This window comes from Heterodontus francisci, chromosome 19 (genome assembly GCF_036365525.1).
Source record: "Heterodontus francisci isolate sHetFra1 chromosome 19, sHetFra1.hap1, whole genome shotgun sequence".
Taxonomy (NCBI): Eukaryota; Metazoa; Chordata; class Chondrichthyes; order Heterodontiformes; family Heterodontidae; genus Heterodontus; species Heterodontus francisci.
The window spans coordinates 79,355,366-79,374,208 of NC_090389.1; the positions used below are offsets into that span (position 1 = coordinate 79,355,366).

Consider the following 18,843-nt stretch of genomic DNA (forward strand, 5'->3'; position numbering starts at 1 on the left):
GTTCCATGGGATCTTTTATGTCACCTAAGGTCGACCTGCTCTCATATTAATATCTCATCCGAAAGGTGGCACTTTTGACAGTGCAGTACTCCCTGAGCACTGCATGGAAGTGTTGGCCAAGAGTTTTGTGCTTAATTCTCTGGAGTGAGACTTGAACCCACAACCTTCTAACTCAGAGGTAAGAGGATGCATCCACTGTGCTATGGCTGATACTCAGCACAGGTTAGTGCGTGCCTTTTAAAGAAAAAGCAAAATTAATTCCATCTCAATACAATTCTTGGCTGAAATACCACTCTGACACATGTGTAATGACATGGTAGACTGCAACTCAATCTTCAGTAAAGCTATCTGATCAGATAGGTTTTGGTGCTTAGTGTTTAATATAATACCTGTGTCCTAAATGGCACATGCAATTTAAAACAAACCCAATTCTTACCCTCATGATTAGAATAGTCAGTACCAATTTCAGAACTGCACCAATAAATTTATGAGCAACTTGAATCAGTAATGTAGGGCAGCGGTTCTCAACTGGGAGTCTCCGGCCCCCTAAGTGTCCACAAGAATGTTTCAAGGGATCTGCCAAAAATAACCAGTAGAAACTGTCATTTCATCAATTGTCTCAATCTGCCACCCACCTGACCAAAAATGTTTGCCTAACTTGTATTTCTGGGTTAGATGTGGCCAATCTGTTTGTTTGGTTTATTTGGCACTTTGGAGGGGCAATGTGAAGCCAATCAGCGCAACAATTATGGGTGGGGTTGGACCTGGGAGCATTGTTTTGCATCAGACATGGCAGAGCAGGGTGATCCAGTTCAGAGAGAGATACACTAGGATTGGCCCAACAGGGAGTTCATCGAGATTATCACCAGCAGCATCAAAAGGTTGCAGATTTCCTCATCTCATTCGATAAGGAGCAGCAGCTCGTGAGTAATAAATAACCAAAGGAGGGCTTCCTCTTTAGACCCGCTCAGTAGGTGCCAGTAATGTTGGGGTGTAGGGTCAGTTCAGCTCATATTCTGTGTTAGTTTATCTCTGACTTGACAATAATAGAAAAATGAAATTGTATCTAATTTCCAATTAGTGATTAAAGGGGTAGGGTTAATATATGAATGGGTTTTAAGTCATCGCTGTAATAAATAGACTTAAGGACTATGTATATTTGGCCTAACCATCAGTTTCAAGAAAACGAACATCATGGGACAGGACGTCAGAAATGCTCCATCCATCAATATCGGCGACCACGCTCTGGAAGTGGTTCAAGAGTTCACCTACCTAGACTCAACCATCACCAGTAACCTGTCTCTCGAAGCAGAAATCAATAAGCGCATGGGAAAGGTGTCTGCTGTTATGTCCAGACTGGCCAAGAGGGTGTGGGAAAATGGCGCACTGACATGGAACACAAAAGTCCGAGTGTTTCAAGACTGTGTCTTCAGTACCTCGCTCTACGGCAGCGAGGCCAGGACAACGTATGTCAGCCAAGAGCGACGTCTCAACACATTCCATCTTCGCTGTCTCCAGAGAATCATTGGCATCAGGTGGCAGGACCGTTTCTCTAACACACAAGTCCTCCGGGCAGCCAACATCCCCAGCATGTAAGCCCTACTGAGCCAGCGGCGCTTGAGATGGCTTGGCCATGTGAGCTGCATGGAAGATGGCAGAATCCTCAAGGACGTATCGTACAGCGAGCTCATCACTGCTATCAGACCCACCGGCCGTCCATGTCTCGAGTTTACAGACGTTTGCAAATGCGACATGAAGTCCTGCGACATTGACCACAAGTCTTGGGAGCCAGTTGCCAGCGATCGCCAGGACTGGCGGACAGCTATAAAGGCAGGGCTGAAGAGAGGCGAGTTGAAGAGACTCAGCAGTTGGTAGGAAAAGAGACAGAAGTGTAAGGAGAGAGACAACTGTGTAACAGCCCCGACAGCCAACTTCACCTGCAGCGCCTGCGGAAGAGTCTGTCACTCTAGAATTGGCCTGTATAGCCACTCCAGGCGCTGCTCCACAAACCACTGGCCACCTCTAGGCGCTTACCCATTGTCTCTCGAGACAAGGAGGCCAAAAATTAGATGTAATTTTACTTTTTCAAAAATATAGCTCTGAATGTCATAAGCATTGTGGGATTCTTTCCCACTCACAAAAGAACTTATTGAATGCCCAGTGCTGATGGATTATCTGAGGATTGTTCCCTGAATAGCCTGCTGTCTTCAGTTAATCAGACCCTAAACAGCAGTGCATTGAAAGCCACAAAACTGAGTATCTGTAAAGGGGAACCTCTCTTAATTCTGTAACATAAGTGTGTCCAACGGTGCATACTAAGGAAGACTTCTTGACGACCTTCTCCAATAATAACAACAATAACTCGCATTTATATAGCACCTTTAATGTAATAATAACACTTTATAGGCGCGTTATAAAGCAACATTTGACACCAGCCCAGTTTGGTCAAAGAAGTAGATTTTGAGGAGCATCTTAAAAGAGAAAAGCTAGGTAGAGAGGCAGCGAGGTTTAGGGAGGGAATTCCAAAACTTAGGACCTTGGCAGAAGAAGGCACAGCCTTCCAACCAACCAAGGATCGTTTTGTGATGGTTGCTAACCTTTCAGATTTGCACAAGTCGTACCCCTTTGTGTTGACTACTTTATCTCAATGCTTTTACATTTCGAGGATGCCTTTCTCACTCCGACACAAATCTACGCAGAAGCTGTTTTCATTGTCTGCTCTCAAGGTCTCACCATTTTGCTGAAAGTAAGCATTTCAAAACTCGACATAATCTCCCAGAATCCCTCTGCCTTGACATTTTGTCCATATTGTGCCTTATTTCCGAAGTTTTTCCACTTTACCATACTACAAAGAAGGTTCGAATAAAGCTAAATGTTAGTTTATGGTAACAACTTAGTTGTTAGCTTATAATAGCTGGATTTTAACAATTAGTACGCTGGTTAGTAACTTTTAGTAACCTAATAATCTTACAGAAATCATGTGCTGCTTGATAGCACTGTCGACGACACTTTCCATCACTTTACAGATGATTGAGAATCGACTGATGGGGCAGTAATTGGCTGGGTTGGACTTGTCCTGCTTTTTGTGTACAGGACATACCTGGGCAATTTTCCACATTGCCAGGTAGATGCCAGTGTTGTAGCTGTACTGGAACAGCTTAGCTAGGGGCGCAGCAAGTACTCGTGCACAGGTCTTCAGTACTACCATAGAACCCTAGAAAAATTACGGCACAGAAGGAGACCATTCAGCCCATTGTGTCCGTGCTGGCCGAGAAGAAAAAAAAATAGAAACTAGCCACCCAATCTAATTCCACCTTCCAGCACCTGGTCCGTAGCCTTGCAGCTTGCAGCACTTCAGGTGCATGTCCAGGTATCTTTTAAAAGAATTGAGGGTTTCTGCCTCCACCACCATTCCTGGCAGTGAATTCCAGACACCCACCACCCTCTAGGTGAAAAAGTTTTTCCTCATGTCCCCTCTAATCCTTCTACCAATCACCTTAAATCTGTGCCCCCTGGTAATTGACCTCTCTGCTAGGGGAAACAGGTCCTTCCTGTCTACTCTATCTAGGCCCCTCATAATTTTGTACACCTCAATTAAGTCACCCCTCAGCCTCCTCTATTCTAAGGAAAACAACCCTAGCCTATCCAATCTTTCTTCATAGCTGCAACTTTAGAACCCTGGCAACATTCTTGTAAATCTCCTCTGTACTCTCTACAGAGTAATTATGTCCTTTCTGTAATGTGATGACCAGAACTGTATGCAATACTCCAACTGTGGCCTAACCAGCATTTTATACAGTTCCAGCATTACGTCCCTGCTTTTGAATTCTATATCTCGACCAATAAAGGAAAGCATTCCATATGCCTTCTTCACCACTCTATCTACCTGTGCTGCCACCTTCAGGGACCTTTGGACGTGCACTCCAAGGTCTCTCGCTTCTTCTACCCCTCTCAATATCCTCCCGTTTATTGTGTATTCCCTCACTTTATTTGCCCTCCCCAAATGCATTACCTCAAACTTATCTGGATTGAATTACATTTGCCACTTTTCCACCCACTCAACCAAACCATTGATATCATTCTGGAGTCTACAGCTATCCTCTTTACTATCAACTACATGACCAATTTTTGTGTCATCAGCAAATTTCCCAATCATGCCTCCCACATTTAAGTCCAAATCATTAATATATACCACAAACAGCAAGGGACCCAACACTGACTGAGCCACTGGAAACAGCTTTCCATCGACTACTACCCTTTGTTTCCTGTCCCTGAGCCAATTTGGATCCAACCTGCCACATTCCCCTGTATCCCATGGGCTTTCATTTAACTGACCGGTTTGCCACGTGGGACCTTGTCAAATGCCTTAGTAAAGTCCATGTAGACCACATCCACTGCACTACCCTCATCAATCCTTCTTGTTACTTCCTCAAAGAACTCAATTAAGTTAGTTAGACATGAGTTTCCCTTAACAAATCCATCCTGACTAACCCTGGTTAATCTGTGCCTTTCTAAGTGGCAGTTTATCCTGCCCCTCAGAATAGATTCTAACAATTTACCCACCACTGAGGTCAGACTGACCGGCCTATAATTATTCGGCCTATCCCTCGTACCCCTTTTAAACAATGGTACAACATTCGCAGACCTCCAATCTTCTAGTACCTCTCCTGTATCTAGTGAGGATTTGAAGATGATCCTCAGCGCATCCGCTATTTCCTCCCTTCTTTTAACAATCTGGGATGCAATGCATTCGGCCCTGGTGATTTATCCACTTTCAAGGATGTCAGACCCTCTAGTACTTCCTCTCTCATTATACTTATCATTTCTAATATTTCACACTCTTCCTCTTTTAACTACAATGTCTACATCAACCTTCTCCTTTGTGAAGACAGAGACAAAAAACTCAATAAGAACTCTGCCCACATCTTCTGCATCCATGCATAAGTTCCCTTGTACATCTCTGATAGGCCCTACCCTTTCCTTAGTTATCCTCTTGCCCTTAATGTACGGACAAAATATCTTCAGGTTTTCCTTGATTTTACTTGGCAATTTTTCATGTCCTCTCTTTGTTTTCCTAATTTCCTTTTTTACTTCACCCTGGCACTTTCTATACTCCTCTAGGCTTTCTAAAGTATTAAGATTCTTGTGATCATCACAAGCTTTCTTTTTCTGCTTTAACTTACTCTGTAAGCTTTTGGATTTGGCCGTACCACCCTTTATCTTAGTGGGGACATGTTTACACTGTGCCTGTAGTATCTCGCTTTTGAATGCCTCCCACTAGTTTGCCACTGATTTTCCCTCAAGTAGCTGTATCCTGTCCACTTTCGCCAGGTCACTTCTCAGTTTCTTAAAATTCGCCTTCCCCCAATTTAGAACTTTTACTCCTGTTTTATCTTTGTCCTTTTCCATGATTATGCTAAAACTTACTGTTAATGGTCACCCACTGTTACTTCCCCAACTTGCCCAGCTTCATTACCAAAGACTAAATCTAGAATTGTGCCCTCTCTCATTGGGCTTGTTATATGCTGGCTAAAAAAGTTCTCTTGAATACAGTTCAAGAATTTTGTGCCCTCTGTGCCCTACACACTGTTTGCATCCCAGTTGATATTGGGGTAGTTGAAATCCCCCAACTATTAGCGCCCTATAGCTTTTGCATTCAGAAATTTGCCTACATTTTTTTCTTCTACCTCCCTCTCACTATTTGGGGGTCTATAGTACACTCCTAGTAGTGTGGCTGCCTCTTTTTTATTTCTGAGCTCATATGGCCTCATTTGATGATTCATTTAGCATATCATTCCTCTTCAAGGCTGTTATTGATTCTTTAACTAATAATGCTACATCTTTTCTTTTTTTCATCCTCTCTATCCCACCTGAAAACTCTATATCCAGGGATGTTGAGCTGCCATTCTTGCCCCTCTCTGAGCCAGGTTTCTGTTGTAGCAACAATATCATGATGCCATGTGTCTATCTGTGCCCTCAGCTCATCGGCTTTATTTACTATACTCCGTGCATTTCAATAAATACCCTTTAACATTGCCAAATTCCTGTGCTACACACTTTTTAGCCTTTGCTTCTTCTGTCTTTCAGAGTCACTCACTAATTTTCTACCTCCTGTTCCCTGCCCTGACATTGTCCTATCTAATACTGCGCTCTGGTTCTTTTTGATGTGCTGGGCTCCCCCATCATTGAGGATGGGGATATTTGTGGAGCCACCTCCTCCAGTTAGTTGCTTAATTGTCCATCACCATTCACGACTGGTGACCAGTGGTGTTCCACAGGGATCTGTTCTGGGACCTCTGCTCTTTGTGATTTTTATAAATGACTTGGATGAGGAAGTGGAAGGCTGGGTTAGCAAGTTTGCCGATGACACGAAGATTGCTGGAGTTGTGGATAGTGTGGAGGGCTGTTGTAGGTTTAGTTTAGAGATACAGCACTGAAACAGGCCCTTCGGCCCACCGAGTCTGTTGCAACGGGACATTGACAGGATGCAGAGCTGGGCTGAGAAGTGGCAGATGGAGTTCAACCTGGAAAAGTGTGAAGTAATTCATTTTGGAAGGTCGAATTTGAATGCAGAATACAGGCTTAAAGACAGGATTCTTGGTAGTGTGGAGGAACAGAGGGATCTTGGGGTCCATGTCCATAGATCGCTCAAAGTTGCCACCCAAGTTGATAGGGTTGTTAAGAAGGTGTATGGTGTGTTGGCTTTCATTAACAGGGGGATTGAGTTTAAGAGCCGCAAGGTTATGCTGCAGCTCTATAAGGCCCTGGTTCGACCACACTTGCAATATTGTGTTCAGTTCTGGTCGCCTCATTATAGGAAGGATGTGGAAGCTTTAGAGAGGGTGCAGAGGAGATTTACCAGGATGCTGCCTGGACTGGAGGGCATGTCTTACGAAGAAAGATTGAGGGAGCTAGGGCTTTTCTCATTGGAGCGAAGAAGGATGAGAGGTGACTTGATAGAGGGGTACAAGATGATGAGAGGCATAGATAGAGTGGATAGCCAGAGACTTTCTCCCAGGGCGGAAAGGGCTATCACCAGGGGGCATAATTTTAAGGTGATTGGAGGAAGGTTTCGGGGAGATGTCAGAGGTAGGTTCTTTACACAGAGAGTGGTGGGTGCGTGGAATGCCCTGCCAGCGGTGGTAGTAGAAGCAGATGCATTAGGGACATTTAAGCGACTCTTGGATAGGTACATGGATGATAGTAGAATGACGGTAGGTAGGTAGTTTGATCTTAGAGTAGGTTAAAGGTTCGGCACAACATCGTGTGCCGAAGGGCCTGTACTGTGCTGTACTGTTCTATGTTCTATGACTGCAGAGCTTCGATCTGACCCGTTGGTTATGGAATTGCTTAGCTCTGTCTACTGCATGCTGCTTACGCTGTTTGGCACGCAAGTCCTTTGTGGTAGCTTCACCAGGGAGACGCCTCATTTTGAGGTATGCCTGGTGTTGCTCCTGGCATAACCCCCTGCACTCTTCATTGAACCAGGGTTGGTCCCCTGGCTTGATGGTGATGGTAGAGTAGGGGATATGCCAGGCCATGAGGTGACAGATTGTGGTTGAGTGCAATTCTGCTGTTGCTGATGGCCCACAGTGCCTCATGGATGCCCAGTTTTGCATTGCTAGATCTGTTAGAAATCTATCCCATTTAGCACGATGGTAGTGCCACACAACACAATGGAGGGTATCCTCAATCTGAAGATGGAACTTTTGTCTTTACTGTGCAGTGGTCACTCTAGCTAATACTGTCATAGACAGATACATCTGCGGCAGGCAGATTGGTGAGGACAAGGGCAAGTATATTTTCCCCTCTTGTTTCACTCAGCACCTGCTGCAGACTCAGTCTCGCAGCTATGTCCTTTATCACATGGTGGATGGGGGGGGGGGGGTGCCTCAGAAGCAAAAAAGTTAAGAACCCCTGATGTCGAGGAAGTACTTATTTTGCCAGCAACAAGCAAGGCACCACTGACTTAATAATTTATAACAGGAACGCCTTTCTTCTGTTTTTGCTGTTGCCCTTTCAGTTAACTCCTTCATGTTATTGTTTTGTTCCTTCTTTACATGACAGAAAAGCAGAGTTGGAAATAATTAGTCGTATTACCAAATTTATTTTGACCTTCTTAGATTCTTTTGGTAGCTTTTAGAAAGCTGTGTGGGCCTGTTGGAATTAATTTAGTTCTTTTTTAAGCTTTCCACAAATATATCAGTAGAAAACAAACAGCTGACTGGTGACTATTACGTCCTGTACTCGGAGCACATTTGCGGAATAGAAACTTAGGAAGGAAGAACATTTATTTTGTTTTAGGTTAGTTTTTTTTTAACAGTGCAACTTCCTTTTTTTCATGTTTTTTACCCATTCAAGGGATGTGGGCATCACTGACATTTATCGTCCATCCCTAATTGTCTTGAGAAGGTGGTGGTGATTTGCCGCCTTAAACTTCTGCAGTCCATATAGTGATGGTATTCACATTATGCTGTTAGGTAGGGAGTTCCAGGATTTTGACCCAGCGATGATGGAGGAATGGCCGTAGATTATATAGAATTTCTATACTGCCCATAAGGCATTCACTCATATTGCTTATCCATTTCACTTGTGTGTCATTTGCTCTTCATCCAAATAATGGTAAGCTATTTGACCATAGTCAGCACACCCATGTCTGATCATGTTCTCATCAGATGCATCTGTACACACACACGGCTGGATTTTGTTCTCCCCCAGGCATTGGGTTCTGTGGTGGGTGGGGGGGGGGGGTGCGGGCGGGTTCCTGAAGATGGCTCTGGATGAGGCTCGCCACGATAGGGCCAGGCCAATGCTCCCGGCAGCGGCAAGGCTCTGTGACGGCCCCCCAAACCCCACCACTGGGTGACGGGACCACAATTTAAATATTCAAATTAATAAAATCATTAAATTTAAATAGACTTACCTGCGAGCTTGAGGGAAGATCGAGGCCTCCGGCACTCCCGTGCCGTATGGTCCCTGTCCGGGGAAACGCGGCGCCACACTGGTGGGGAGGCGGGAGGAGGTAATTTTGTCAATGCAGTGGGTGGGGAGATGGGGTCAAATCAACGTAATGGATGTAGGGGATGGTGGGAAGGGTTAAACCTTAAACTTTGTGCAGTGTGTGGGGGGGCAAGGTCAGATAGAGTCATAGTCATAACAGCGCAGAAACAGGCCCTTCAGTCCATCGTGTCTGTGCCGGCCATCAAGCACCTAACTATTCTAATCCCATTTTCCAACACTTGGCCCGTAGCCTTGTATGCTATGGCATTTCAAGTGCTCATCTAAATATTTCTTAAATATTGTGAGGGTTCCTGCTTCTACCACCTCTTCAGGCAGTGTGTTCCAGATTCCAACCACCCACTGGGTGAAAACATTTTTCCTCAAATCCCCTCTAAACCTCCTGCCCCTTACCTTAAATCTATGCCCCCTGGTTATTGAGCCCTCCGTTAAGGGAAAAAGTTTCTTCCTACCTGATCTATCAATGCCCCTCATAATTTTGTATACCTCAATCATGTCCCCCCTCAGCCTTCTCTGCTCTAAGGAAAACAACCCTAGCCTTTTCAGTCTCTTTTCATAACTGAAATGCTCCAGCCCAGGCAACATCCTGGTGAATCTCCTCTGCACCCCTCTCCAGTGCAATCACATCCTTCCTATAGTGTGGTGCCCTGAACTGTACACAGTACTGCAGCTGTGGCCTAACTAGCATTTTATACAACTCCATCATAACCTCCCTGCTCTTATATTCTATGCCTTGGCTAATAAAGGCAAGTATCCCATATGCCTTCCTAACCACCTTATCTACCTGTGCTGTTGTCTTCATTGATCTATGGACTAGCATACCAAGGTACCTCTGACCTTCTGTACTTCCCAGGGTCCTACCATCCATTGTATATTCCCTTGTCTTATTAGTCCTCCCAAAATGCATCACCTCACACTTCTCAGGATTAAATTCCATTTGCCACTGCTCTGCACATCTTACCAGTCCATCTAGATCATCCTGTAATCTAAGGCTTTCCTCCTCACTACTTTTGACACCACCAATTTTCGTGTCATCTGCAAACTTACTGATCATACCTCCTATATTCACGTCTAAATCATTAATGTACACTACAAACAGCAAGTGTCCCAGCATCGATCCCTGCGCTACTCCACTGATCACAGGCTTCCACTCGTAGAAACAACCCTCGACCATCACCCTCTGCCTCCTGCCACTAAGCCAGTTTTGGATCCAAATTGCCCTGGATCCCATGGGCTCTTACCTTCTTAACCAATCTCCCATGCGGGACCTTATTAAAAGCCTTACTGAAGTCCATGTAGACTACATCAACTGCTTTACCCTCACCTACACATCTAGTCACCTCCTCGAAAAATTTAATCAAGTTAGTTAGACATGATTTCCCCCTGACAAAGCCATGCTGACTATCCCTGATTAATCCCTGCCTCTCCAAGTGGAGATTAATCCTGTCCCTCAGAATTTTTTCCAATAGTTTCCCTTCCACTGATGTTAGACTCACTGACCTGTAATTACCTGGTTTATCCTTACTGTCCTCCAGTCCTCTGGTACCTCTCCTGTGGCCAGTGGGTTTGAAAATTTGTGTCAGAGCCCCTGCTATCTCCTTCCTTGCCTGGGATACATCTCATCTGGGCCTGGGGATTTATCCACTTTTAAGCCCACCAAAACATCTAATACTTCCTCCATTTCAGTGCTAATATGTTCAGTTATGTCACAATCTCCCTCCCTGATCTCTACACCTATTTCGTCCTTCTCCATAGTGAACACAGATGAAAAGTAATCATTTAAAACCTCACCTATATCCTCCGGCTCCACACACAGATTGCCACTTTGGTCCCTAATGAGCCCTACTCTTTCCCTGCTTATCCTCTTGCCCTTAATATACTTATAAAATGCCTTAGGATTTTCCTTTATCTTGCCTGCCAGTGTTTTTTCATGTCCCCTCTTCGCTCTCCTAATTACTTTTTTAAGTACCCCCCTACACTTTCTATACTCCTGTAGGGCCTCCACTGTTTTCAGTGCTCTGAATCTGTAACAAGATGTAACAAGTAAGTGTTTTGCGGGGGGGAAAGGGCAAATAGATAATGTAATATTATCGTGGGGGCGGGAAAGGGGTATTGTAAATTTATTTGATTTTGGGGGTTTACCTCTTTAAAAATTTAAATGTTCCAGCAGGGCTGGCTGCCCTTTAAAAACGGCGCCAGTGCCTGTGCACAGGCAGTTGACGCTATTACCGGGCACGGGCAGCCTGCCCCCTCCACATGATTGGGGGGGGGAGTGGTGAGTGGGCCGCCCCGGCTATTTAAATGAGCTGCTGCGCGGGAGATTGCAGCAGCTCTTTGGCGAGTGGGCTGCCATTTTTTGAGCTTGTCCCCAAGATCGGAGACGGGTCTTAAAGTCCAGCCCACATACACACACCCCCATCAGAAACTGGAACCCTGGCTGATCTTCTCCCTGAGATCAACTGGAGCACCTCTATCCCCACTGCACATGAGATCAGCTAATTCAACACAGACTGAGCATTGAACCTGGGATCAGCTGCTCTCAGCCTTTACATGCTGAGCTAGCCAAGGAGCCAGAATATGCCATTTTACAAATAGTTAATGACTTCATTAATTTTATTCATTTAACTGAACTCATTTAAAATTGTTTTGATTTAAATGTAAAATTGTAATCTCCTAAATAACCAACATTGTTTTGCGAGCTAGTTGTCCTGCAGCTCTGTTCTAATTCTACTGTTTGGTTATTTGCTGCCGTCCATTTATCCAAGTGACCTAAAATGTGTGAGGGTCAAAGGGATCATCACATGTTGAAATAAACCCCTTGTATGTTGCTAATATAATTTGTACTATCCCAGTTCCCAAACTACAGAACTCCTCCAGTTCTCCCTTTCTGTTAGGATCGGCAGGCTTTTAAAATCATGGCACATTTCACCTATTCTTAATAACTTAAGTTTTCTCCTCTTCCCTCCTACCATTTGAACCTTAATGCTATCTTGCAGTTTCAGTCAAAACCATTCATGTAAATTTTAAAGTATTAACAAAAAGGATCAATTCGATGCCTGATCTAAAATATATACAAACAACAATCACATTGCCAATGTTATAGAAGAGTGGGGAGAATATGTGACTGTCTTGTACATTTGTGCATGCAGAATAACAAACTGGTCACAAAACAGTAGGTTCAACAGACAGGATATAAATGACAGGACAGAAGTTATCCAGGGGTGCATTGGAGGCTAGACACAGTATATCCACTTTTTAATTTTAGAGACTGGATTATGCCCATTTTTGATGGTGTGCAATCTAGGGTATACCAAGTAGTTTTAATTTTCGGAGGTTAAGGTATATGTGCAAGCGAAACATACTTAGCCGAACTTGCAACTTCAGGGATGTGCCTGCCTGTTATGCAGGAGGCTGAATCGCCATCACCCACTTTACACCCAAAGTCAAAATTACCCCCACTATGTTTAATTCTCATTCTTATCTTCATTATCATTGTGGACATACGAATTAGGAGCAGAAGTAGGCCATCCAGCCCCTTTAGCCTGCTCCGCCGTTCAATAAAATCATGGATGATCTGTTTGTGGCTCGAATTCCACACTCCCATCTACCCCCCCATAACCTTTGATTCCCTTGCTTAACAAGAATCTATCCACCTCCGCCTTGAAGTTATTCAATGACCCCACCTCCACCACCTTCTGAGGCAGAGAGTTCCAAAGACACACAAACCTCAGAGAAAAAATTCTCCTCATCTCTGTCCTAAAAGGGCGACCCCTAATTTTAAAACAGTGCCCCCTAATTCTGGACTCACCCACAAGAGGAAACATCCTTTCCACATCCATCTTGTCTAAACCATTCAGGATCTTATAAACTTCAATCAAATCTCCCTTCACTCTTCTAAACTCCAGTGAAAACAAGCCCAGTCTGTCCAACCTTTCCTCACAAGAGAACGCACTCATTCCAAGTATCAATCTAGTAAACCTCCTCTGAACTACCGCCAACGCATTTACATCCTTCCTTAAATAGGAAGACCAAAACTGCACACAGTATTCGAGATGCGGTCTCACCAATGTCCTATTATGTATGTGCAAAGAAATATATCAGATCCCGTTAGCAAAAGCAGAAGACAGCAAATGACTCAAGACAGAAGCTTTGCAGGGAGCCATCCTCTGAAGATTGTAGGCGTCTGTGGCAGTTACTATACAGAGAGCAATTTTAAACCACACTAGAAATAAACATTGACAAACACAATCATGACATTCTTTTGCTATTTTAACAAAAGTGTTAACCAGTTTAAAATAAATGGGATAACCCCTGTGTTAAAAATAGAGGGTGATCATAATATCAGAAATTTCTCAGCTGAAAAAGGTGTAGTGTTAATCACAAGATACAGCATATTGTTTGGTTAATACATTAGCACAATGTACATGATTCACTGTTATACATTTCAGGACGGGTTAGTTAGGTATATGAAACCATGTACACGTTAAAAAGGAAAAGTGTATTGGAAAGTCTAGTCTGATGATGCTGGAAAATGCACCAAATAAAGTGTCACAAAAATCCAAATTTTTTGTGGGGACGTGGTTGCAGACCCTCCCTATATATTACTCAGTATAAGAACTTCTAAGAAGTAACCAGAACACAGAGATTGTTACATCAAAACTACTCCCAGTACTTGATATATATATAATACATATAACAATTAAATGTATAAATATATGTAATCATTGTAAGATATTTATTCAGTCCTAAAGTCAGCAGTGGCTATCCATTCAGCTGGTCCTTGCTGGATAATGTCATTCATATTGAACGATTAAGGATAGTGATTAGGGTGCGATTCATCAAGAAATCATTTGCAGTTGATTAGCAGGAAAATATGGTGATGATTATTGTGCGTACAAATTTAAAACATATAAATAACTAAATTTCAAGTTTGAAAAAAATTGCTTTAAAAATAAATTTTAAAGTTTAAATATTCTCAAATCACTTTTTTTCTGCGGTTTTATTCGTCATAAATATCTATGAGCTTAAAACATTCCTTCCGGTCTATCACTATTGTGATTAGCAGTGGGTAAAACTTTAAATCCAATTAAAATTTTGATGAGAAAAAATCATCTGCAAGGCAGGAAAAGATTCCACTGAAAGTGTCACTGGATCCAGTGAGCTTATCCTTGCCTATTACAAATTGATTTGGGCAACGCTAAAGCTCCAATCTGCCACCCTCTGGTTGTGAAAGAAGTAAAAGATATGGAAAAACTTCTTGTACTGTGGAGAAATCACACTCTGGTGTGGGATCAGCTTATCACTTGTATTTGCATAAAATTACAAAATTCAGAATACTAGGAATTCTGAATACTTTTCTGTGATTTTTTTTTTTTTGTTCATTTATTTTCTTCTGGCTTCCCAGAATTTTATGCCCAACTCTGACCAGGAGAATGCAGTGGGTTGATGGAAGGTATCCTGATAGTTGCCCAGAGGTTAATCTCTCTGGGGATTTTCCCTTCCCTGTGTGGAAGTGTCTGATGCCCTTTTTTCACCACCTCCACTTTGTCCCTCCTAACAAATAGGATCTTCCCCCATGGGAAATCATGGTTACAAGCCAGTGTCAATACACATGATCGCATAGTACATCGGGGCTCCAGTATGCTGCAGTGGCATGACTCAAAGTGCTGAAGATTGTTTCTTTTAAAATGTGTGTTTGGCTATTCTGTCCTCTGTACAGTACTAGGGGCATTTGTGAGCAAGTTTAAATTTAACTGGAATATCTTTTATAAATGACTTTTGCAAAATCACTAGCCTGAGATACAATGATTTGTTGAGCCTTTAGACTGGGAGTTCATAGAATCATGTGGCACAGAAGGCCACTCCGCCCATTCTACCTGTGCCAGCTCTCTGTGAGAATTATGCAATTAGTTTTACTCCCCTGCTCTTTCCCCATAGCCTTGCAATTCTTTCCTCTTCAAGTACACATCCAACTCCTTTTTGAAAGTTACTGTTGAATCTGGTGCCACCACTCTTTCAGGCAGCGCATTCCAGATCATAACTTGTTGTGTAAAAAAAATTTCTCATCAGCTCATCTCTGTTTTTTTGCCAATTAAGTTAAATTTGTGTCCTCTATTTACCGACCCTCCTGCCAGTGAAAACAGTTTCTTCTCATTTCCTCTGTAAAATCCCTTCATAATTTTGAACACGCCTATTAAATTTCCTCAACTTTCTCTGCGTTAAGGAGAATAATCCCAGTTTTTCTAGTCCCTCCACATAACTGCAGCCCTCATCGCTGGTATCATTCTAGTAAATCTCCTCTGCAACTGCTCCAAGGCTTTGACATCCTTCCAAAGGTGTGGTGCCCAGAATTGGACACTACTCCAGATGAGGCCGAAGTAGTGGTTTATAAAGGTTTAGCATAATTTCCTTGCTCTTGTACTCTTAGCCTCTATTTATAAAGTCAAGGATCTTTATGGTTCCTTAATAACCTTTTGAACTTGTTCAGCAACCTTCAAAAATTTGTGTATATGAACCCCCAGATTTCCCTCTTCCAAGGCCCCTTGAATATTGTCTGCTAATGTTTTTACTGCAAACTTTACATGCTTTTGCAGACAGATGTAAGCACCATTCTAGGCTGAAAAAAAGTGTGCAAGAGTTGCAACTAAGATGAAGTTCTTGCAGTAAAATCCCAGTCAATACATAATTTACTATGGAATGCTGGGCCTTTTTAAGGATTGTGCTATATACTGGATCAGGAATTCCTGGTGAAAGCATTTTATTTTATAGTAGAATGGTGTCTTTGGGTCAGTTATGCTTTTGTCATGCAGATGGGGAAGAAGATGCTTCTCTGTTGTGGTATACTTATGTACTAATTTCTTGTTTTGCCATTCTAGGTAAAGACTGAGATCAGCGTCCAAAGTAAGCACCAGACAATGCAAGGTATTGCATTTCCAATCCAGGAAAGTGCCATTACGGCCCTTCTTTTACTTAAAGAGAAGAAGATAAATTACATCCAGCTGGTATGTAATTCCCTTTTCATTCAGTGTAGATTGAATTAATTTCGGAATTGTAAGGCTATGCCTTGTATGTAACAAAATAGATGGGCTGTGCATGTGCCCTAGCGAACACTACGAGATTAGTGTACAGTGTGACGGTTTTTCATGGGCCAACTTATGGATGTAACACAACTGATGTTACTTGTCTTTAATTGTGATCAATAGATGTTGATATCAAAGATACCATAATATTTGAAGAGAAGGGCAATAAAATAAATTGCCTTTAGATTCTGATAACCTGATTGGGTGAGAGGAAAAGAGTTGTGGCTGCCAGTAAAATGAATTGGAAAAAGAGAAATAAAAATCTCATGCTGTTATTCTACTTGGGTCCCCTTTAATTTTTTGACTATAATAGCCAGATGATATACTAATCGTGCTTGCACTGGTGTCGACCAGGCTGTACCAAAAGTACTTTCTTTTCTGTGACCTGCAAATACGGAACATACAGAAATAGCTCATAATATTCTGACAGTTGTTTGATTCTGGAACTTCTGGAAGTAACAATCATTTTTAGTTGAATAAGTAGTCACATTGCATAACTTAAATCTCACTTCTTAGTATAATAATGAAAAGACCTTTCATTTGGAAACTGCAACACAATTATTGAGATTGGACTTTTGCTTTGATAAGTAACGTGACCATATAAGTCACTAGTAGCAAAGCTCTGATCGCATTCTTAGACTCACTTATGGCAATAAATTTATTAACAGTGCTTCTTGGAGTCTTCTATGATGTATACAATCATAACTTCTCATAATTAAACAGAAAATGCTTGAAATGCTCAGTAGATCAGTCAGCATCTGTGGAGGGAGAAACAGAGTTAACGTTTCAGGTCAATGACCTTACATCAGAACTGAAAAAAGTAAGAGATGTAACTGGTTTTAAGCAGTGAAATACATGGATCGGAGGAAAGATCAAAAGGGAAGGTCTGTGGATAGCTGGAGAAAAGGAGAGATTAAATGACAAAAGGGATGATAGTGTAAAGCAGAAGGAGATGGTAATGGGAAAAGAAAAGAAACAAAAGATGGATCTGGAGCTCCTGAAAATGATAAAAGCAGAATCATTACTAGCAACTGCTATCTGAAAAAACGGGAACAGTGGTTAAGATCTAATATTGAACTCATTGTTGAGTCCAGAAGGCTGAAAAGTACCTAATTGAATGATGAGATGCTGTTCCTCAAGCTGACTTTGAGCTTCATTGGAACAGTGTAGGAGGCCGAGGTCAGAGTGGGAGTGAATGGAGAATTAAAGTGGCATGTGACTGTAAGCTCAGGGTCATGCTGCAGACTGAATGGAAATGTTCAGCAAAGTAATCACCCAGTCTGCATTTGATCTCCCCAATGTAGAGCAGACCACATGGTGAGCAGTGAATACAGTACACTAGATTGAAGGCGTATACGTAAATCGCTATTTCACCTTGAAGAACTGTTTGGGGCCCTGGACGGTGGCAAGGGTAGAGGTATAAGAGTAGGTGTTGCATCTCCTGCATTTGCATGGGAAGGTGGTGTTCAGGTGTCAGTTGAGGAAAAAGGAAGACATATCTTGCTGGTATGAAGTGTGGCATAGAACAGATGCAGCAAAGATGGAGAAACTGGGAAAATGGAATAGAGTCCTTACAGGAAGCGGGGTGGGGAGAAATGTAATCAAGGTAGCTATGGAGTAAGTGGGTTTATAGTAAAAGAGCAAAATACAGCAGATGCTGGAAATTTGAAATAAAGACAGAAAATGTGGAAATGCTCAGCAGGTCAGGCAGCATCTGTGGAGGGAGAAACAGAGTTAACGTTTCAAGTCGATGACCTTTAATCAGAACTGGGAAAAGTTAGAAATGTAATAGGTTTTGAGCAGGTCAAATGGGGGAGGACGGGGAAAAGAACAAAAGAAAAGGTCTGTGATAGGGTGGAAGACAGGAGAGATTAAATGACAAAAGAATTAATCATGCAGGGCCAAAGGGAGTAGTAATGAAAAACTAGGGCAAGACTAAAACATGCTAAGAAAAGGAAACAAAATGGGGGCAGAGATTCTGGTCTGAAATTGTTAAACTCAAAGTTGAATCTGGAAGGTTGTAAAGTACCTAATCAAAAGATGAGCTACTGTTTCTCAAGCTTACGTTGAGCTTCATTGGAACACTGCAGTAGGCCGAGGACAGGGCTGTCAGCATGAGAGCAAGGTGGAAAATTAAAATGACAGGCGACTGGCAGCTCAGGGTCATGCTTGTGGGCTGAACGGAGGTGTTCTGTAAAGCAGTCACTTAGTCTGCATTTAGTCTCCCCAATGACCGCATTGTAAGCAGTGAATACAGTGTACTAAATTGAAAGAAGTACCTGTAAATCACTGTTTCACCTGAAAGGAGTTCTGGGGCCTTGGAAGGTGAAGAGAGAGGAGGTAAAAGGGCAGCTGTTGCATTTCCTGTGCTTGCATGGAACGGTGCCATGGGAAGGCAAGGAGGTATTGAGGTGATAGAGGATTGGACTAGGGTGTTGTGGAGGGAACAATCCCTTTGGAATGCTGAAAGAAGAGGGGAGGGGAAGATTTGTTTGGTGGCATCACACTGGAGGTGGCGAAAATGGTGGAAGATGATCCATAGGATACGGAGGCTGGTGGGGTGGAAGGTGAGGACAAGGGGAACCCGATCGTAGTTCTGGGAGGGAGGGGAAAGGATAAGAGTAGAAGTGCAGGAAATGTGTCAGACACAGTCGAGGGCCCTGTCAACCATGGTCGGGGGGGGAATCCTCAGTTGAGGAAAAAGAAAGTGCTGATTTGGAAGGTTGCATCATCAGAACAGATGCGA

General features: G+C 42.8%; 1 protein-coding gene across 1 annotated transcript in view; it reads left to right on the plus strand.

The window, feature by feature from the left end:
- Positions 1–18,843, plus strand: part of twf2 (twinfilin-2) — a 152,921-nt gene that overhangs the window by 123,773 nt on the left and 10,305 nt on the right. Inside the window, exon 6 of the mRNA XM_068052070.1 lies at positions 15,894–16,019. Coding sequence (XP_067908171.1) covers positions 15,894–16,019 — 126 coding nt within the window. The remainder of the gene's footprint in view (positions 1–15,893; positions 16,020–18,843) is intronic.